We start from the raw sequence: 22,761 nt of genomic DNA, 5'->3' as shown, positions 1-22,761 counted from the left end.
CATCACAACACAGCACTACTAGACCCCATCACAACACAGCTCTACTAGACCCGGCCCATCACAACACAGCTCTACTAGACCAGACCCATCACAACACAGCTCTACTAGACCAGACCCATCACAACACAGCTCTACTAGACCCCATCACAACACAGCTCTACTAGACCCCATCACAACACAGCTCTACTAGACCCCATCACAACACAGCTCTACTAGACCAGACCCATCACAACACAGCTCTACCAGACCCCATCACAACACAGCTCTACTAGACCCCATCACAACACAGCTCTACTAGACCCGGCCCATCACAACACAGCTCTACTAGACCCCATCACAACACAGCTCTACTAGACCCGGCCCATCACAACACAGCTCTACTAGACCCGGCCCATCACAACACAGCTCTACCAGACCCCATCACAACACAGCTCTACTAGACCCCATCACAACACAGCTCTACTAGACCCCATCACAACACAGCTCTACTAGACCCCATCACAACACAGCTCTACTAGACCCCATCACAACACAGCTCTACTAGACCCAGCCCATCACAACACAGCTCTACTAGACCCGGCCCATCACAACACAGCTCTACCAGACCCCATCACAACACAGCTCTACCAGACCCCATCACAACACAGCTCTACTAGACCCCATCACAACACAGCTCTACTAGACCCCATCACAACACAGCTCTACTAGACCCCATCACAACACAGCTCTACTAGACCCCATCACAACACAGCTCTACTAGACCCCATCACAACACAGCTCTACTAGACCCCATCACAACACAGCACTACTAGACCCCATCACAACACAGCTCTACTAGACCCGGCCCATCACAACACAGCTCTACTAGACCAGACCCATCACAACACAGCTCTACTAGACCAGACCCATCACAACACAGCTCTACTAGACCCCATCACAACACAGCTCTACTAGACCCCATCACAACACAGCTCTACTAGACCCCATCACAACACAGCTCTACTAGACCAGACCCATCACAACACAGCTCTACCAGACCCCATCACAACACAGCTCTACTAGACCCCATCACAACACAGCTCTACTAGACCCGGCCCATCACAACACAGCTCTACTAGACCCCATCACAACACAGCTCTACTAGACCCCCATCACAACACAGCTCTACTAGACCCGGCCCATCACAACACAGCTCTACTAGACCCCCATCACAACACAGCTCTACTAGACCCCATCACAACACAGCTCTACTAGACCCGCCCATCACAACACAGCTCTACTAGACCCCATCACAACACAGCTCTACTAGACCCGGCCCATCACAACACAGCTCTACTAGACCCGGCCCATCACAACACAGCTCTACTAGACCCCATCACAACACAGCTCTACTAGACCCCATCACAACTCCACTAGACCCGGCCCATCACAACACAGCTCTACTAGACCCCATCACAACACAGCTCTACTAGACCCCATCACAACACAGCTCTACTAGACCCGGCCCATCACAACACAGCTCTACTAGACCCCATCACAACACAGCTCTACTAGACCCCATCACAACACAGCTCTACTAGACCCCATCACAACACAGCTCTACTAGACCCGGCCCATCACAACACAGCTCTACTAGACCCGGCCCATCACAACACAGCTCTACTAGACCCGGCCCATCACAACACAGCACTGACCACTACTCCAGGGTCGGGCAGAACACTGTCCTTCAGAGAAGTGCACCACATGATGCAGTCCACACCATGTATCATTCAGATCATCAGCCTACATATGCTGAGGTAACCTCTGGCAAAAGACACCTAGAACAATCAGAGATAGGAGAGGTGCGCCAACTACTGCATCTAATATGCAGACTGCTGGACTACACAGACCCTTTAATTCACACACACACACACACACACACACGGGGTTGCAGATTACACAAAAAATAATTACAATGCAATCTTATTGATTTATTTTATTGGCACTGGTATTATATAATAATTATTATATGTGTAATTTACATTTACATTTTAGTAATTTAGCAGACGCTCTTATCCAGAGCGACTTACAGTTAGTGAATACATCAATTTTTTATTTTTATTTTTTATTTTTATACTGGCCCCCCGTGGGAATCGAACCCACAACCCTGGCGTTGCAAACGCCATGCTCCATCAACTGAGCTACATCCCTGCCGGCCATTCCCTCCCCTACCCTGGACGACGCTGGGCCAATTGTGCGCCGCCCATGGAAATTATAGGCAATTAGCAAGACACCCCCAATAAAGGACTGGTTTTGCAGGTGGTGACCACAGACCACTTCTCAGTTCCTATGCTTCCTGGCTGATGTTTGCTGGCGGTGCTTTCACTCTAGAGGTAGCATGAGACGGAGTCTACAACCCACACAAGTGGCTCAGGTAGTGCAGCTCATCCAGGATGGCACATCAATGCGAGCTGTGGCAAGAAGGTTTGCTGTGTCTGTCAGCGTAGTGTCCAGAGCATGGAGGCGCTACCAGGAGACAGGCCAGTACATCATGAGACGTGGAGGAGGCTGTAGGAGGGCAACAACCCAGCAGCAGGACTGCTACCTCCGCCTTTGTGCAAGGCGGAGCAGGAGGAGCACTGCCAGAGCCCTGCAAAATGACCTCCAGCAGGCCACAAATGTGCATGTGTCTGCTCAAACGGTCAGAAACAGACTCCATGAGGGTGGTATGAGGGCCAGACATCCACAGGTGGGGGTTGTGCTTACAGCCCAACACCGTGCAGGACGTTTGGCATTTGCCAGAGAACACCAAGATTGGCAAATTCGCCACTGGCGCCCTGTGCTCTTCACAGATGAAAGCAGGTTCACACTGAGCACGTGACAGACGTGACAGAGTCTGGAGATGCCGTGGAGAACGTTCTGCTGCCTGCAACATCCTCCAGCATGACTGGTTTGGCGTGGGTCAGTCATGGTGTGGGGTGGCATTTCTTCCTCCATGTGCTCGCCAGAGGTAGCCTGACTGCCATTAGGTACCGAGATGAGATCCTCAGACCCCTTGTGAGACCATATGCTGGTGCGGTTGGCCCTGGGTTCCTCCTAATGCAAGACAATGCTAGACCTCATGTGGCTGGAGTGTGTCAGCAGTTCCTGCAAGAGGAAGGCATTGATGCTATGGACTGGCTCGCCCCGTTCCCCAGACCTGAATCCAATTGAGCACATCTGGGACATCATGTCTCGCTCCATCCACCAACGCCACGTTGCACCACAGACTGTCCAGGAGTTGGCGGATGCTTTAGTCCAGGTCTGGGAGGAGATTCCTCAGGAGACCATCCGCCACCTCATCAGGAGCATGCCCAGGCGTTGTAGGGAGGTCATACAGGCACGTGGAGGCCACACACACTACTGAGCCTCATTTAGACTTGTTTTAAGGACATTACATCAAAGCTGGATCAGCCTGTAGTGTGGTTTTCCACTTTAATTTTGAGGGTGACTCCAAATCCAGACCTCCATGTGTTGATACATTTGATTTCCATTGATACTTTGTGTGATTTTGTTGTCAGCACATTCAACTATGTAAAGAAAAAAGTATTTAATAAGATTATTTCATTCATTCAGATCTAGGATGTGTTATTTTAGTGTTCCCTTTATTTTTTTGAGCAGTGTATATATAGTTTTTCTTTTTATTATTATATTTAAAAAAATTAAATGTACTTTAGTCAAACCAGTGAATATCACTTATTATAAATGAGATCACTAACTATCAGCTCTTGGAATATCCAGGGCCTATACTCGTCACGTTTTGGTTCTAAAACAACAAATCCAGAATTATTTTTAAACATCAAGGAACAGGACATCATAATCCTCCTGGAAACATGGTATTGTGGAGACATAGATACTCAGTGTCCCTCAGGCTATAGAGAAAGTTTACTACCATCAAGCAAACATAAAAATGTTAAACGGGGCTGAGACTCAGGAGGAATCATCATTTGGCATAAGCAGGACTTAGCACTGAATTAAATGAAAAAAGGTGCTAGCCACATTTGGCTAAAACTTTAAAAAGGTACAATCTATTGCGACAATGATGTATAGATATGTGCAGCTTATGCTCCTCCTTCAGATTCATCATATTATGATGATCAGTTTTTTGACAATCTCCATACAGAAATCCTTCAATTTCAGGCAGAGGGTAAAGTGCTCCTTAGCTCTGGCATCTTCCCTAATATTTGGAATCAAGGACTGATCACCCCAATCCACAAAAGTGTAGACAAATTTGACCCCAATAACTACTGTGGGATATGCGTCAACAGCAACCTTGGGAAAATCCTCTGCATTATTATTATTAACTGCAGACTCGTACATTTCCTCAGTGAAAACAACATACTGAGCAAATTTCAAAATGGGCTTTTTACTAAATTTTACCAAATTACCGTACGACAGACCACGTATTCACCCCGCACACACATCTTCTCATGCTTTGTAAAAAAAAAGAAAAAAAGCTTGACTTAATTTGGCATGAGGGTCTTCTATACAAATTGATGGAAAGTGGTGTTGGGGGAAAAACATACGACATAAAATCCATGTACACAAACAACAACATTTACATTTACATTTAAGTCATTTAGCAGACGCTCTTATCCAGAGCGACTTACAGTTAGTGAATACATATTTTTTTATACTGGCCCCCCGTGGGAAGCGAACCCACAACCCTGGCGTTGCAAACGCCATGCTCTACCAACTGAGCTACATCCCTGCTGGCCATTCCCTCCCCTACCCTGGACGACGCTGGGCCAATTGTGCACCGCCCATGAGTCTCCCGGTCACGGCCGGCTGCGACAGAGCCTGGATTCGAACCAGGATCTCTAGTGGCACAGTTAGCACTGCGATACAGTGCCTTAGACCACTGCACCACTCAGGAGACTAGTATGGTCCTCTGTAGCTCAGCTGGTAGAGCACGGCGCTTGTAACGCCAGGGTAGTGGGTTCGATCCCCGGGACCACCCATACACAAAAATGTATGCACGCATGACTGTAAGTCGCTTTGGATAAAAGCGTCTGCTAAATGGCATATTATTTATTATTATTGTGCGGTTGAAATGGGCAAAAACACACATTTCTTTCCACAGGGCCGTGGGGTGAGACAGGGATGCAGCTTAAGCCCCACCCTCTTCAACCTGTCTGTCTAATATATATGAATTGGCGAGGGCACTAGAACAGTCTGCAGCACCCGGCCTCACCCTACTAGACTCTGAAGTAAAATGTCTACTGTTTGCTGATGATCTGGTGCTTCTGTCCCCAACCAAGGAGGGCCTACAGCAGCACCTAGATCTTCTGCACAGATTCTGTCAGACCTGGGCCCTGACAGTAAATCTCAGTAAGCCAAAATTAATGGTGTTCCAAAAAAATACAAATTCCATCTAGACACCGTTGCCCTAGAGCACACAAAAAATTATACATACCTCGGCCTAAACATCAGTGCCACAGGTAACTTCCACAAAACTTTGAACGATCTGAGAGACAAGGCAAGAAGGGCTTTCTATGCCATCAAAAGGAACATAAAATTTGACATACCAATTAGGATCTGGCTAAAAATACTTGAATCAGTTATAGAACCCATTGTCCTTTATGGTTGTGAGGTCTGGGGTCCGCTCACCAACCAAGAATTCACAAAATGGGACAAACACCAAATTGAGACTCTGCATGCAGAATTCTGCAAAAATATCCTCAGTGTACAACGTAAAACATCAAATAATGCATGCAGAGCAGAATTAGGCCGACACCTGCTAATTATCAAAATCAAGAAAAGAGCCGTTGATTCCCAAACCTTCCATAACAAAGCCATCACCTACAGAGCGATGAACCTGGAGAAGAGTCCCCTAAGCAAGCTGGTCCTGGGGCTCTGTTCACAAACACAATCAGACCCCACAGAGCCCCAGGACAACACCACAATTAGACCCAACCAAAGCATGAGAAAACAAAAAGAGAATTACTTGACACATTGGAAAGAATTTACAAAAAAACAGAGCAAACTAGAATGATATTTGGCCCTAAACAGAGAGTACAAAGTGGCAGAATACCTGACCACTGTGACTGACCCAAAACAAAGGAAATCTTTGACTATGTACTGACTCAGTGAGCATAGCCTTGCTATTGAGAAAGGCCGCCGTAGGCTGACCTGGCTCTCAAGAGAAGACAGGCTATGTGCACACTGCCCACAAAATGAGGTGGAAACTGAGCTGCACTTCCTAACCTACTGCCAAATGTATGACCATATTAGAGACACATATTTCCCTCAGATTACAGCGATCCACAAAGAATTCGAAAACAAACCCAATTTTGATAAACTCCCTTATCTATTGGGTGAAATACCACAGTGTGCCATCACAGCAGCAATATTTGTGACCTGTTGCCACAAGAAAAGGGCAACCAGTGAAGAACAAACACCATTGTAAATACAACCCATATTTATGTTTATTTATTTTCCCATTTGTACTTTAACTATTTGCACATTGTTACAACACTGCATATAGACATAATATGACATTTGAAATGTCTTTATTCTTTTGGAACTTCTGAGTGTAATGTTTACTGTTAATATTTATTGTTTATTTCACTTTTGTTTATTATCTATTTCACTTGCTTTGGCAATGTTAACATACGTTTCCCATGCCAATAAAGCCCTTAAATTGAATTGAGAGACACAGAGAGAGAGAGGGACCGAGAGATACTTTGAGGGTAAATGGTTGATTAAAACAGACAACCTAGTAATTAGTTTTTTCTTCTTTAGGGTGTAGAACAGCTTTTATATTGTAGATACGATTGTGGGTTCTATCAATGTAAATTGTGTGTATCATTTCCAATCCCCCATATATTTTATAAATATATTTTCCTTTATTATTTTCCCCTAATCCTCCCACCCCTCCCCTAATTGGAGTAAACTAATGGACCACAATACTTAGGCTTCTACATTTCACAGACATAGTATATTTTAGTTTTTAGTCCCACCCTTCAGCTCCACTCAACCCCTCCCATCTATCTCTGAACACCATCCAGTTTTGAGTTCTATTTGCCATATATTTTTTCCACTGTGCTGTAATGTTTCACAAAAGTTCTGAACCTTTCTATTCTCATAGTTTCTACAGATCGTAAATTAAAACATTTTTACTAAGCGTATTATTATAGTACTGATTGACCATCAACCTAGTCTTACCAGAGCCCATAATAGCCCATCTCTAGTGGTACCTTTGTCGTAGTGCGAGGTATCGCAGATCCACGGTACACCCCAGAGCCAGGCCGTAGTCTCGGGTCAGACGTTTCCCGTCTTCATAACAACCCAAGCCCACCTTCAGGACATGAGGGTCCCTGAGGACCTATATAATAATATTATTAACAATAAACAGAATATATGACATCTATCCAAAAGACATAATTGTAATATTGGTGGCCCCAGCGGGAATCGAACCCACTGTACTGGAATTAAAACCATCATTCTCTACCAACTGAGCCACGGAGGACAATATACCTCCTTCAAGCTGAGGGGAAGGTCCTGCGGGCGACCTCGGAACAGCCGCAGCCTCACCAACACACACAGGCCAGAGTAGGACGCCATCTGGAGAAGGGAGACCGCTGACGTCTTACCCTTCTCTGACACCTGGGGAGGGAGGGAGAGGATGGAAGGGAGGAAGGAGGGAGGGAGACTACGTCAGGGGAGGACAGGAAATAGACTCGAGGACCAATGGAATTATATTTATTTTTTTACATGCAAAACGAACTCCTACGCCCAGACTCTTACCCATTCGCAGTCCAGCCCGAGGACAGGGTAGACAGATAGCTCCTTTTGCAGTGACGGCCACAGCTGCTCCCAATCCTCCTCAGAGCTCACCGTCACAGGCTGCACCGCCAGGACCTGGTCAGCAGGGGGCAGTGAAACAGGCAGGAGGCCCAGGCTCTGACCCGGGGGTAGCCGAGTCTGGGACTCGACTGGCTCCACAACCACAGGCTCTGGTTCCACAGGACCCAGCTGATCCACTGGTAAGGGACCAGAGCTAACCCCTATCTGACCCTGAGCCAGAAGCTGCTGCTTCTTCTTCTTCAGTGTCCTCGTTGTTCGTTGTCGCCATAACACCAGACCCCCGAAGGTGACCCCCAACAGGGTGACCACCGCAGCCATTAGGGTGTTTTGTCTAGTAGACATCTTGGGTTTCAGAGGTGCAGATTTGGTTAAGGCTGGTTGGTTGAGTAGTGGGGCATAGGTAGATAGATAATACAGACTGAATTAAAGTTTGTTCAGAGAGACTGGGGATATAATGTCAGCATTGGGGAACAGCAAGATTTGTCCTGTCCAGTGTAGGCGCCTGTGAAGAGAAGAGAAGAGGCTATTGGTTAGTAGGCTTTGCTCCTGCATTCAGGGCAGACACCTCGTCCCCTAGGAAGGAATCTGCAATAGTCACATCACGTCAACATTAACCTACACTGACTGGTCCTCTGTAGCTCAGCTGGTAGAGCACGGCGCTTGTAAAGCCAAGGTAGTGGGTTCGATCCCCGGGACCACCCATACACAAAAAAAATTATAATGTATGCACGCATGACTGTAAGTTGCTTTGGATAAAAGCGTCTGCTAAATGCCATATTATATTATTAATTAACTCATATGGCTACATTAAGGGGCATAGCAGTAGACTCATTTTTTTTTACATTATCTCACAAAATAAGTTATTCACTTGTCTTGCCAAAACAATTACACGTTGTAAAAAAGGTGTTCGCCACACTTTTGATAGCTTCGTCCCGCAACTAGCCATTTAAATTAACACATATTGACTTTGACGTTTAATGTTACACAGTTGCAAAAGATCCCTCGCCTGGAGTCCTTGATGACTCTAAAACTATTCGGATTCACTTCCCAATTATTTAAAAAACTTTTTTTACGTCAACACAGGCATTTCCATTATAGATAAGACTATAGTCATGTATAGGTATAGTCACTATATAAGACCATATCTAAAAGGGTCGGAGAACAGCGCAGGAGTCGAGAAACCTCACAATAGGAGTAGAAAGGGATGAAAAAGATGGCGGAAGCGGACGCTGATGTGTGAATATAATGGCGGGGGAAAAATCAAGGAGAATTTGAATCAAATTTTGTTTGTCACATGCGACGAATACAACCACAGGTGAAGACCTTACTGTGAAATGCTTATTTACAAGCCCTTAACCAACAATGGAGTTAAGAAAGAAGACCTACACAAAAAATAAATAATAATAATAATAATAATAATAATAAATAATTACAAATAATTAAAGAGCAGCAGTAAAATAACAGTAGCGAGGCTATATACAGGGGGTACCGGTACAGAGTCAATGTGCGGGGGCACCGGTTAGTCGAGGTAATATGTACATGTAGGTAGAGTTATTAAAGTGACTATGCATGGATAAACAGAGAGTAGCAGCGCAAATAGTCCGGGTAGCCATTTGATTAGATGTTCAGGAGTCTTATGGCTTGGGGGTAGAAGCTGTTTGGACCTAGACTTGGCGCTCCGGTACCGCTTGCCGTGCGGTAGCAGAGAGAACAGTCTATGACTAGGGTGGCTGGAGTCTTTGACAATTTTGAGGGCCTTCCTCTGACACCGCCTGGTATAGAGGTCCTGGATGGCAGGAAGCTTTACCCCAGTGATGTACTGGGCCGTACGCACTACCCTCTGTAGTGCCTTGCGGTCGGAGGCCGAGCAGTTGCCATAACAGGCAGTAATGCAACCAGTCAGGATGCTCTCGATGGTGCAGCTGTAGAACCTTTTGAGGATCTGAGGACCCATGCCAAATCTTTTCAGTCTCCTGATGGGGAACAGGTTTCCCTCCTTTGGAATATTGTCCAAAAGAATAGAAAACAGATCAAAGTAGCATACAGTGATGAGAATGTCCCTTCTTATCTTGTAGGAGTATGTTTTGTTAATGAGGAGCAGCTGATTGGATTACCAATCTTGAAGAATCCATTTGAGATATCCAAACTGGTGGAGAGTGCACTGGGTAAAGTGAAGGCTGTGAGGATCACGAGAGGCGGGCTTGTTTAGATTTTTTGTTCTTCTGAGGATCAGAAGGAGCGTGTGTCGCGTCTCACAGGATTTGAGAAGTTTGCCGTGTCCTGTGTCTCTTCGGAACAGGGCACCCCTCAAGGAGGTAATATCTGGCGTTTCGTGGGAAGTCGATGCTGCAGAGATGGAAAAATATTCCTGCAGTGATTGGTGCTCGTCGGATGAATCATGTGATGAAAAAGTGAAGAGTATCTGTTCTTTTGTTTTTTGATATGGAGTCTCTCCCTACTCAAGTGCAGCTCCCTACTCAAGTGCAGTTGGGGTATATTAACTACAGAGTCAGAGCATTTATCCCAAGACCAATGCAGTGTGATCATTGTAAAGCTTTTGGACATGTTTCAAGTGTTTGCAGAAGGGAGAAGTTGAGATGTCTTTTGGGTGGATTAAATTAGTTTTCCCTATCACGTATGGGTTTTATTTTTACCTTGGTTTTTTTCAACCCCGTCCAGTTGATGGCGGTAATACACCTTTGAATTGTAGTTTGCCATAAAACCGAAGAATCATCATATCTAAACCAATAGGACACCAATCTCTCAAATCAACTTGGAGCCATCCGGCTGTTACCGAGAACCACATACCGGATTTTTTTAAACGGTTGTTAGCAATTGATTAACACATATTACATACATTTGATGAGCTAGCTCAAATTCTAGACATAGGATTAAAACAAGACTATAGCGTCCATAAAGTAAAACCATTGGATAAAAAATAATGCCGGATTGACTAAAGTTGTAGGTGCAAAAGTTATTACATGTATAATATAAAATCGCACTCACGTGTTCATTTCTGTCCGTTAAGAACCAATGATGTGCTACCCTTTTGTAGTATTTCTGACAATGCTAACATCTTTTTTCAGCCGAATTTCAGAGTTCGAACACTGGGATCAGATGCTCGGAAACAATACAGCTGCTTGCACCATGCTGCCAGTCAGAAGAAGTGTATGCGAACAAACCTAGGCTACTGTAGATAGCTAGCTATATGGTGGTATTCAAGTCGAGGTTAAATCAAATGCAAACAGATATTTTGATTAGCTAGCTAGCGCTACCTTGCTAATGTTAGCTTGATTGTAAAGTCCAGCAGCTAGCTTATGTAGCTAGCTAGCTAGCTTATGTAGCTAGCTAGCTAGCTAGCTAACACCAGTCACCTGAAAGCTAGCTAGCTAATGACCAGGAAAAGAACGGTAGCTAGCTATATTTGTTTATGGAAGGTTTGTTACACAAATAACTTCAGCAAATAGCTAGCTAACTAGCTAGAGCCAGACAACAACAGCTGAAGCTAGCTAACGATAGCTAGTTCACATCTAAAATGGCAGTCCTAAATTTTTTCCACAAAACATAGCTAGCCAAACGTTGGACAAATTGTCACGCTGCTACTTTACTATGCATGCAATGGGCTTTTGCAAGACTAGCTAGCTACTCCATAGTCCAGGCTACAGTGAGAGCAAGCCACATTTCACTGTCAGACAGGACACAATTAAAACTGCTGAGGAAAAATTTAAATATTGTTAGCTAACGTTAACAGCGCCTCTGGCTCTGTTGTGCACTGACTGTAGTGTGCAAATGCATGCTTGTGAGCATCAGAAAAACTCACTAGTTTAACATCTATAATACATTCCACTATGCTCATTCTCCTGCCTTCTTGACATGTAAGCTGATCAACAGCGGCAAACTAACAACTCTGCCATGTGTTGGAGATTTTTTAACTCTGCTGTGCACACCTGTGTGAAGCTAACCACAATAAGGATTAGCCACAATAGTGGGGTTTGCGGTTCATCTTCAAAATAAAAAAAGTTGCCCATTTAAAGTGATTCAAACTGATACAAATATTGGAATCACGCCATATTTGGACTAGATAATGCTAAACAAGGTGGGGATGTTGAACAGTCCTTAGCCGTGGTATATTGGCCATTTAACACACACACCTTATTGCTTCATTATAATGTTGTATAACGTTGCATAAATCACCTTCCGGTGTAAAAACCATCAAAATGTAAAACAAAAACCTTTGTTAAGTGAGAATAGGCATTGGTCTGAAGCCGAAAAATAAAGGAAATTCACATGAGCACCACAATGCCTCCTCCACCCATGCTCCACCAAGGTTTTCCAGCACACAGCTTTGACCTACTACAGTAGCTATGTTGGTATTGTACTTCAAAGTATGTATAGGCAGGTTGCTTAGGATTTAAAACTGTCTCAGTGTTTCTAAGCTTAAAATCACTAATTGTTTGAATCCAGTTTTAACTGGTTCGCACTCTTGAAGCTACAGGGAGAGACTTCTGGAAGTGTGTGACCTGCACATTCAAGAGGGGCCCTAGCCATTATTCAGTGTGACCAGTGCAAGAGATATGAAGTGGTGTGTTTACAACCCCCTGCTATAGTCTCTGGTCAGGGGCTGGTAACTTGATGCACTACGGAATCACACAATTTGAGTGAGGGTTTGCTGTAGCAACATTGACCGTTTGGTGAATATAATAAATAATTGTAATATTTGAATACTTCATCCATCGTCCAAAAGGCATATTCTCTCCTTTATAGGATTTCAACCAGGACCACCATGTTGGCATGAACATGTAGACAAGAGTGACCTCTCCATCAAGGATACCTGGGCACCAAGGTTATTTGTTATAGGACGTCATGGATACCTGGAGGTAAATCCGAGTATGAGAGGCCTGTAATATAGTTTATCTTAATATATACAGTGAGGGAAAAAAAAGTATTTGATCCCCTGCTGATTTTGTACGTTTGCCCACTGACAAAGAAATGATCAGTCTATAATTTTAATGGTAGGTTTATTTGAACAGTGAGAGACAGAATAACAACAACATCCAGAAAAACGCATGTCAAAAATTGATTTTCATTTTAATTAGGGAAATAAGTATTTGACCCCCTCTCAATCAGAAAGATTTCTGTCTCCCAGGTGTCTTTTATACAGGTAACGAGCTGAGATTAGGAGCACACTCTTAAAAGGGAGTGCTCCTAATCTCAGCTTGTTACCTGTATAAAAGACACCTGTCCACAGAAGCAATCAATTAGATTCCAAACTCTCCACCATGGCCAATACCAAATAGCTCTCCAAGGATGTCAGGGACAAGATTATAGACCTACACAAGGCTGGAATGGGCTACAAGACCATCGCCAAGCAGCTTGGTGAGAAGGTGACAACAGTTGGTGCGATTATTCGCAAATGGAAGAAACACAAAAGACCTGTCAATCTCCCTCGGCCTAGGGCTCCATGCAAGATCTCACCTCGTGGAGTTGCAATGATCATGAGAACGGTGAGGAATCAGCCCAGAACTACACGGGAGGATCTTGTCAATGATCTCAAGGCAGCTGGGACCATAGTCACCAAGAAAACAATTGGTAACACACTACGTCGTGAAGGACTGAAATCCTGCAGCGCCCGGAGGTCCCCCTGCTCAAGAAAGCACATATACAGGCCCGTCTGAAGTTTGCCAATGAACATCTGAATGATTCAGAGGAGAACTGGGTGAAAGTGTTGTGGTCAGATGAGAACAAAATGGAGCTCTTTGGCATCAACTCAACTCGCCGTGTTTGGAGGAGGAGGAATGCTGCCTATGACCCCAAGAACACCATCCCCACCGTCAAACATGGAGGTGGAAACATTATGCTTTGGGGGTGTTTTTCTGCTAAGGGGACAGGACAACTTCACCGCATCAAAGGGACGATGGACGGGGCCATGTACCGTCAAATCTTGGGTGAGAACCTCCTTCCCTCAACCAGGGCATTGAAAATGGGTCGTGGATGGGTATTCCAGCATGACAATGACCCAAAACACACGGCCAAGGCAAGAAAGGAGTGGCTCAAGAAGAAGCACATTAAGGTCCTGGAGTGGCCTAGCCAGTCTCCAGACCTTAATCCCATAGAAAATCTGTGGAGGGAGCTGAAGGTTCGAGTTGCCAAACGTCAGGCTCGAAACCTTAATGACTTGGAGAAGATCTGCAAAGAGGAGTGGGACAAAATCCCTCCTGAGATGTGTTCAAACCTGGTGGCCAACTACAAGAAACGTCTGACCTCTGTGATTGCCAACAAGGGTTTTGCCACCAAGTACTAAGTCATGTTTTGCAGAGGGGTCAAATACTTATTTCCCTCATTAAAATAGAAATCAATTTATAACATTTTTGACATGAGTTTTTCTGGATTTTCGTTTTGTTATTCTGTCTCTCACTGTTCAAATAAACCTACCATTAAAATTATAGACTGATCATGTCTTTGTCAGTGGGCAAATGTACAAAATCAGCAGGGGATCAAATACTTTTTTCCCCCTCACTGTATCTAAAAACACATACTTTGTTGTTTCCTTTGTCATGTCTTTGTTGACAGCTGCAGCGCTAACCCCGACAGCGGTCCAACTCTGAACCAGATAGAAAACCTTGAGTAGATCTAAAAGCTAACTAGCTTCAGTTAGCTTCACATTCCAGATCAGGCTTCATCCATACTACGATACTGCTCGTCCGCCTGCAGGCTTGTAACCGCGCGTGGCTAGTCGAATGCAGAACTTCATTGAGACAATGCTGAAACGTCAATTCATGAGCAAGTCAGTGCCACATTTAGCATTTCTGCCAAAATCAAAAAGTGATCTTGTAAATTCAGCAGGCTATTGTGTGGAATAGGCTTTGAGAAGTGCCATCTTTATTGCTTGTTGTTAATGCGTGGTCCTCTGTAGCTCAATTGGTAGAGCATGGCGCTTGTAACGCCAGGGTAGTGGGTTCGATCGCCGGGACCACACATACATAAAAAAAATATATATAATGCGCACATGACTGTAAGTCGCTTTGGATAAAAGCGTTCTGCTAAATGGCATATTATTATTATTATTATTATTATTATTATGCCATCTCTGGTTACCGATGCAGAAAATATAAACTTAATTCCCCCACTCCGATCACTACTTTGTTTTTATTAAGTCATACAAAAGTGTTACATTGCGTGAAGTTTAAAATGCATTTAGTCATTCATGTAATGTGATAAATTTAAACAAAACGTACACAAAAAAACATTTAATTAATAAACTATTTAACTCCTAAGGTCGCGCACCCGGACATCAACCTTATCTCATTAGCATAATACAAAACCCCCCATAAAAATCTGTCCGTTTAAGCTAGAGATTTGTTTTGTTTTTTTGCATTGGAGGAGTCTCAATCCACCGCATTCACCAGTGTCGCACTTCCGCATCTGAGGTGAAAGGTGACAGCGCTAGAGCGGTGTTTGTCAGACCATGAGACATCCCGAAAATCGGTCTTCTCACAGAATACTCTGTAGCGTCCAAACGGTTTGGAAACAAACTATTATGCCCCCTCTATAGAAAGATGACTCTCACGAACAAGACGGTGTTCTCTGTTTTGCTCTATTCGTCTGAAGTCAGTACAGGCGATCTGCCAACTTCTGCCTGTAGCTTCCGAACAGTTTGGGCTACACACTAATATGACCCCTCTGTGGAAAGGTGAGACTCTCACGAACATGTCGGTTGTTTTGCTCTAGGACGCCCACAGTCCTCAAGACTCGTCTGAAGGTCCCCTGGTAGCAGGATAGATAGATCTGTATATACATACAGTGCATTAGGAAAGTATTCAGACCCCTCGACTTTTCCCACATTTTGTTAGGTTACAGCCTTATTCTAAAATTGATTACATTTATTTTTTTCCCCTCAATCTACACACAATACCCCAAAATGACAAAGCAAAAACAGGTTTAGAAATGTTTGCTAATTTATTTATTTTTAATGAAAAATTACATTTACATAAGTATTCAGACCCTTTACTCAGTACTTTGTTGAAGCACCTTTGGCAGCGATTACAGCCTTGAGTCTTCTTGGGTATGACGCTACAAGCTTGGCACACCTGTATTTGGGGAGTTTCTCCCATTCTTCTCTGCAGATCCTCTCAAGCTCTGTCAGGTTGGATGGGGAGCGTCGCTGCACAGCCATTTTCAGGTCTCTCCAGAGATATTAGATCGGGTTCAAGTCCGGGCTCTGGCTGAGCCACTCAAGGACATTCAGAGACTTGTCCCGAAGCCACTCCTGCGTTGTCTTGGCTGTGTGCTTAGGGTCGTTGTCCTGTTGGAAGGTGAACCTTCGCCCCAGTCTGAGGTCCTGAGCGCTCTGGAGCAGGTTTTCATCAAGGATCTCTCTATACTTTGCTCCGTTCATCTTTGCCTCAATCTTGACTACATTTACATTTTAGTCATTTAGCAGACGCTCTTATCCAGAGCAACTTACAGTTAGTGAGTGCATACATTTTTCATACTAGTCTCCCAGTCCCTGAAAAAACATCCCCACAGCATGATGCTGCCACCACCATGCTTCACCGTAGAGATGGTGCCAGGTTTCCTCCAGATGTGATGCTGGCATTCAGGCCAAATAGTTCAATCTTGGTTTCATCAGACCAGAGAATCTTGTTTCTCATGGTCTGAGAGTCCTTTAGGTGCCTTTTGGCAAACTCCAAGCGGGCTGTCATGTGCCTTTTACTGAGGAGTGGCTTCCGTCTGGCCACTCTACCATACAGGCCTGATTGGTGAAGTGCTGCAGAGATGGTTGTCCTTCTGGAAGGTTCTCTGTCAGAGTGACCATCGGGTTCTTGGTCACCTCCCTGACCAAGGCCCTTCTCCCCCGATTGCTCAGTTTGGCCGGGCGGCCAGCTCTAGGAAGAGTCTTGGTGGTTCCAAACTTCTTCCATTTAAGAATGACGGAGGCCACTGTGTTCTTGTGGACCTTCAATGCTGCAGAAATGTTTTGGTATCCTTCCCCAGATCTGTGCCTCGGAGCTCTACGGACAATTCCTTCGACCTCATGGCTTGGTTTTTGCTCTGACATGCACTGTCAACTGTGGGACCTTATATAGACAGGTGTGTGCCTTTCCAAATCATGTCCAATCGATTGAATTTACCACAGGTTGGCTCCAAGTTGTGATCAATGGAAATAGGATGCACCTGAGCTCAATTACGAGTCTCATAGCAAAGGGTCTGAACATTTATATATAAATAAGGTATCTTAATTGTATTTTATACATTAGCAAACATTTCTAAAAACTTGTTTTCACTTTGTCATTATGGGGTAGTGTGTGTAGATTGATGAGGCGAAACAATTTTTACTCAATTTTAGAATAAGGCTGTAACGTAGCAAAATGCGTAAAAAGTCAAGGGGTCTGAATACTTCCGAATGCACTGTATGCAGGGAAGAGGATCAGCATCTACCGAGACCTGAGTGCTGAATCAGAGGGAGATCTGCAACGAGGCGAGATCACAGCTACGCCAGATAAACCTGAGATGAGGCTTCATCCACCATCTTGACACGACACGACAACACGCGTGGTTTTTTTTCCACTGCCAAGGAAGCTCAAGACTTCTTCGAGAATCACATCAAACCCAACAGTCGACAGATGGAACCACGTTATGACTGGCTCATTATGCTACGCTATCCACGCACACAGCCTAGCATAGCACACAGCCTAGCATAGCACACAGCCTAGCATAGCACACAGCCTAGCATAGCACACAGCCTAGCATAGCACACAGCCTAGCATAGCACACAGCCTAGCATAGCACACAGCCTAGCATAGCACACAGCCTAGCATAGCACACAGCCTAGCATAGCGCTATATGCTGCCCTCAGCATAACACAATGAGGATACCCCCTCAAGTACAAGGAACATTACTATTATTGCATTGGACTCATTTTATTATTATATAGTCTATGGTCCAGGACATTAACACAGTGATGACACCACTACACCAATTAATGAACAGTGGACCATATAGTGATGTCATACAGACTGGGTCTGCTTCTTTGTGGGGCTACAGCGCATTGAGTCCCTACATGCGCTAAATACGGCTATATAAGTTGGATGTATTTTTTTACTAGTGCTAATGAGAGATGGCCAGTCCTATATTTACATTTACGTCATTTTAGCAGACGCTAAAATATCCAGAGCGACTTACAGGAGCAATTAGGGTTAAGTGCCTTGCCTAAGGGCACATCGACAGATTTTTCACCTAGTCAGCTCAGGGATTAGAACCAGCGACCTTTCGGTTACTGGCACAACGCTCTTACCCACTAAGCTACCTGCCGCACTATATGGGCTACTAAACAATGTTGTTGTATTGCTCCTACAGCCTCCTATTTGACAGTTTAGGTTTGCATATATGTAGTTATACTTTTCTCACCCCCTTCATTACCCACCCCAACTTAAGACCTAAAAAAAATATGCTGCTAAGACACGCCACGTGTAAAGCTGTCACTCACCGTTCTGCTGCAACCCTGTAATGATAGTGCAGGGTGGGGGGAACCGGGGAAGGGAGGGGGGGCATGGTTTACAGGCAGGGTCCTCTGGGTGGGGAGAGACCAATGGGTGAGTTCCCCTGTGGGTCCTGGTTTTTATTACATCGATGGGTTTAATAAAATATATATGAATGATTTAAACATTCCTTTTTTTTTTTTAAAAGAAGAATGGCAACGCTAGCTATTCTCTTGGAATTTGAAAGGGCCTCAATTTTCCTAGTAAACCTTCCAGCTGTCTTGATATTCTAGTAAGAAACCATGTTGACATAGCAAGGTTCCAGGAAACCCACCTGCGCCATAAGGACATAGAGAATAGAGAACCATTTATACAAACTGGCTGCTTTTTCATCAGCCCCAAAACACAACTAAAGGTGTAATGATACATAAGAAACTCAATCACCATCTTGGGTAAAGGTGAAGAGCAAGAAGGCAGAATCACTTTCCTTAAATGGATCCATAATGGGAAGAAAATTGCCTTTATTAAAAGTGTACACTCCAAATTCATATGATCCTATGTTTTTTGATTCTCTGAAGAGCATATTGTTAGAATTAACTGAATTCCAACTGGTTATTGGGTCAGACATGAATGCCATTTTGGACATGTGAGAAAAATCTACTAAGACCAACTACAATCTACACACAACCAAGGCTCTCCAGCATATCCTCTCCGATTACAACCTCATTGATGCCTGGCGAGCACACAATCCTAAAGCAAAAGAGTACACTTCCTACTCAGACATAAAACATTCTCACGAATCAATTTCATACACCCATTTTCTTTCATCAAGAAAATAGAAATTCGACAGATGAGCTTGTCCGACCACCACGCTTACTACTGCCAACTTCAAATCTTAGAATCTACTAAAAAGAGCCACAAGATGGTGTTTTCAACATTTCATTTCTACATTCTGTGCTCAATTTGAAATTGAACTAAATTAATAACGATCCAAAAATTATTTAAAATAAATCGATGACCCCTGGATTCTATGGGATGCCACCAAAGGTTGTATACATTTTTTTAAAAATGAAACTGCATTTGCATCTGGGTTGAATAAAATCACAATTAGAGATGTCAGAATTGGAAATGTTAACTGCATTAGAGAGTTTTCAACAAACACTCTTTTCAGACCAGGTAGCTATTACTCTTTGTGAAGTCAACATTTTACATTACATTTTTAAGTCAAGACAGACATTCGTCCTGAGGTCTACTTAACAGTTTGGAATCAACGAGGTCACAGAGGTTCATGTGGGAGAGATGTGACTACAGCACTTTGATAGACACAGATATTAAACCGTTTTCCAAAACGTTGTCGTTACTTACAGTACTTAACCCAAATTGGTACACACGGACCAAAGCGGGTTAAACTTTTATCCGAGGATAACCTTCATCAGAAACAACAGCTCTTTGGCCTGTATTATATCTCCATGCAGAAAAAGTTAGAATTTCTGTAGTTCAACGCTAACGTAGGGTTTTCACCAACAGGGAAACACTTCATGCCACTTGGATACCAAAGTGACGTTGCCAGTTAGGAGACTGAGGTTAGGAAAATGTCAAGCGAAGCTGTGCGTTGGAGCGAAGCGCCGCCTCAGGTCAAAACCCACTGTAAGGTCCTTGCTATCTGGCATCCTTGGGTCATCCCAACTCTGACGTTACCATTGAAGTTGACATTTCTAATGGTTACGGTAAGGGTTAACCATCCTAAGGATCCCGGATTGTACTAACGTCAATACTGATCGTTGATAAGGAACACCCTGGATAAAAACGTGTTTTTAGAATAGTGTGCAACTGCAGCCCGTAATTCGGGGCATCCCATTGGTTCCTTCATGAACGCTCGGAGCCTCCCATTGGTTAATTCATGAACGCTCCCCCCTCGAGCACCCCATTGGTTCCTGCATGAACATCTTCACGTCTGTGACACTTAAAATGTGGGTCAAAAGGGAAATAAAAGTATTATCTGAGTTTTTCCGCTTCCCGGAGTCCTCCTTTCCAGCTAGCGGATGCGACACTGGTAGACAGCGCCCTTCGCTCCCTGCCTGCCCTCACCGCCGTTAACGGAACTGAGGGGAAACAGCGCCCTTCGCTCCCTGCCTGCCCTCACTGCCGTTAACGGAACTGAGGGGAAACAGCGCCCTTCGCTCCCTGCCTGCCCTCACCGCCGTTAACGGAACTGAGGGGAAACAGCGCCCTTCGCTCCCTGCCTGCCCTCACCGCCGTTAACGGAACTGAGGAAACAGCGCCCTTCGCTCCCTGCCCTGCCCTCACCGCCGTTAACGGAACTGAGGGAAACAGCGCCCTTCGCTCCCTGCCTGCCCTCACCGCCGTTAACGGAACTGAGGGGAAACAGCGCCCTTCGCTCCCTGCCTGCCCTCACCGCCGTTAACGGAACTGAGGGGAAACAGCGCCCTTCGCTCCCTGCCTGCCCTCACCGCCGTTAACGGAACTGAGGGGAAACAGCGCCCGACGGGCGGGGACGAAGGACACCTCCTACCGTGTACGGCTAGTTAGCTACCGTTGTAGCCCCCGGCCCCTTATGTGGGGTTTATCTGTGGCGGTCATCCGACTTTATTGTACAATAACATCACCTACTGTACTGGCGCACCCCGCCTCTCCTAGTTTAAACATTGACCAATAGACGTATAAAGGGGGTTCCTTTGAGGCGATGCATTCTTGGAACGCTCCGAATTGCAGGCCGCAATTACAGCCTTCTCTGTTTTTAATGCTTATTTGATAGCAAGTGACACATTCTACCCAGCGACTGGTTAGTGTTTCTAGAGAATATGGAAATTCCTCTTGACGTTGAACATTTTTTTGTGTGAATCCGACACTGGAGTGCCAACAGCTGGGCATATGATAGCGGAGACAGCGTTGTGTAATTCACTGCCATTGCTTACAGGTGCAGCTAACTTAGTTAGCTGGTGCAAACTAGCTAGGTTGCTTGACATGTTTGACTAACAGTTAACAGATAAGCGTTACTAAATGATCTCAGGATGTTTCAGAGTAGTGGACGACTGACGCCGCTAGATAGTGAAGTGTGCCGACAATGGTGTTGAGGGTCAGTCAGCTAATATGGTTTCCACAATTATAACGTTAGCTTGGTAAGCTAATTTACTAGCAAGCTAGCAAACCTAGCTAAGTCAGTAACCAACTTCAGCGTCCTTCTCTGGATGACATTTACATCATTTAGCAGACGCTCTTATCCAGAGCGACTTAGACATTTTGCAATTGCTTCTTGCTTATTTCAACTTACCTACCTTGGCGTTTCACTTCCACACCATAACGCACCGCTGGCATCCTGCACATGTCCACTGGTTTCTAGTATGTTGCTGTTCTTCTAACGGCTCTGTTTATCATGATGGAGCCAGATGATCCATTACTTTAACCACATACTCTAGTGGCCGCTCTAACAATTAAAATAAATGTCTTCAAATATATATATATAACGCAGTCGGGAGGAGGCAAGATCAGGTGAAACCATTCTAGCTAATGAGAGGGCAGACACGCGTGTGAACAACAGGCACGGTTTCCACTAGTTACCACAGCCACAAAGACAATAGTCTATCGTAAAAATGGATGAAAACTAAAAGTTGCTTTTTGGTTTTCATTTAAGGTTAGGCATAAGGTTATCAGTATGTGAAGGTTTAAAATCACATTTTAAGAAGATAAATTGTAGAAATATGCGGGATTTCTGACGATGTAGTAACTAGTGACCAGGCACAACTCCAATATAAAGTATTTTTGCCTCAAAGTTGTCCTACTTGTCACGAATCATACTTATCAGTACATGCATAACAACCTAATAATTAAGAAACTTATATTCGATCAAAAGAGCCACACGTAGAAAATAAGCCATTACATTTTTTTGTTAACCAAATTCGACAATCTCATTGACCTCCATACAAAAACTCCTTTGCTTGATGAGCGAAAAAACGCCACCTGCTGGAGACGCCAGATTTTGGTTTTCCATTCATCCCTCTCGCATCTTCCTCTCTGTGGTAGACTAGGGGACGTTGTCATGATAGCGCCCCCATGCTGTCAGAGGTGAGAGAATTAATAATACTTATCTTACGAGATTTTCCAGCTTTCTGAAAGTAGCATTCAAGAGCCCAAACGGGTCCCATGAAAATGGTGTACTGCCTCGTATGTGTGCAGGACATCATTGCGCTCTCTCTTCTCTGCTGTGTGTGCGTCTTGCTAATGCTAGCTGTCACTCAAATGGCTAGGGGCTGAAGCTCATTGGCTGGACCTCGAATTGCTAGGAGGGGCTGGCCCACGTGTCAAAAATGAACGAAAATGAAGCTGCACAGCTTCCAGAAAATAGTCCATTTTCAAACTAGGGATTTCATGGTTAATTTAGGTCAAACAGTAATTATGCTCATAGATTATGCATGTATGTGGTCCTCTGTAGCTCAAT

General features: G+C 44.5%; 1 protein-coding gene across 2 annotated transcripts in view; it reads right to left on the bottom strand.

Moving 5' to 3' along the window:
* LOC121539125 (exonuclease 3'-5' domain-containing protein 2-like) overlaps positions 1-21,981 on the bottom strand; it is a 53,828-nt gene extending 31,847 nt beyond the window's left edge. The window contains exons 1-4 of one of the 2 annotated variants that reach the window (XM_041847387.2): positions 21,598-21,981; positions 7,768-8,329; positions 7,498-7,626; positions 7,218-7,345 (exon numbers count right to left, since the gene is read on the bottom strand). In XM_041847387.2, the coding sequence (XP_041703321.1) occupies positions 7,218-7,345; positions 7,498-7,626; positions 7,768-8,169 (659 nt within the window). In that variant the 5' untranslated portion in view covers positions 8,170-8,329; positions 21,598-21,981. The remainder of the gene's footprint in view (positions 1-7,217; positions 7,346-7,497; positions 7,627-7,767; positions 8,330-21,597) is intronic. The other variant, XM_041847388.2, reaches the window with a different exon arrangement.
* Positions 21,982-22,761: the final 780 nt, after the last annotated feature.

Source organism: Coregonus clupeaformis, chromosome 25 (assembly GCF_020615455.1).
Source record: "Coregonus clupeaformis isolate EN_2021a chromosome 25, ASM2061545v1, whole genome shotgun sequence".
NCBI lineage: Eukaryota > Metazoa > Chordata > Actinopteri > Salmoniformes > Salmonidae > Coregonus > Coregonus clupeaformis.
This window is presented reverse-complemented; position numbering and strand designations above follow the sequence as displayed.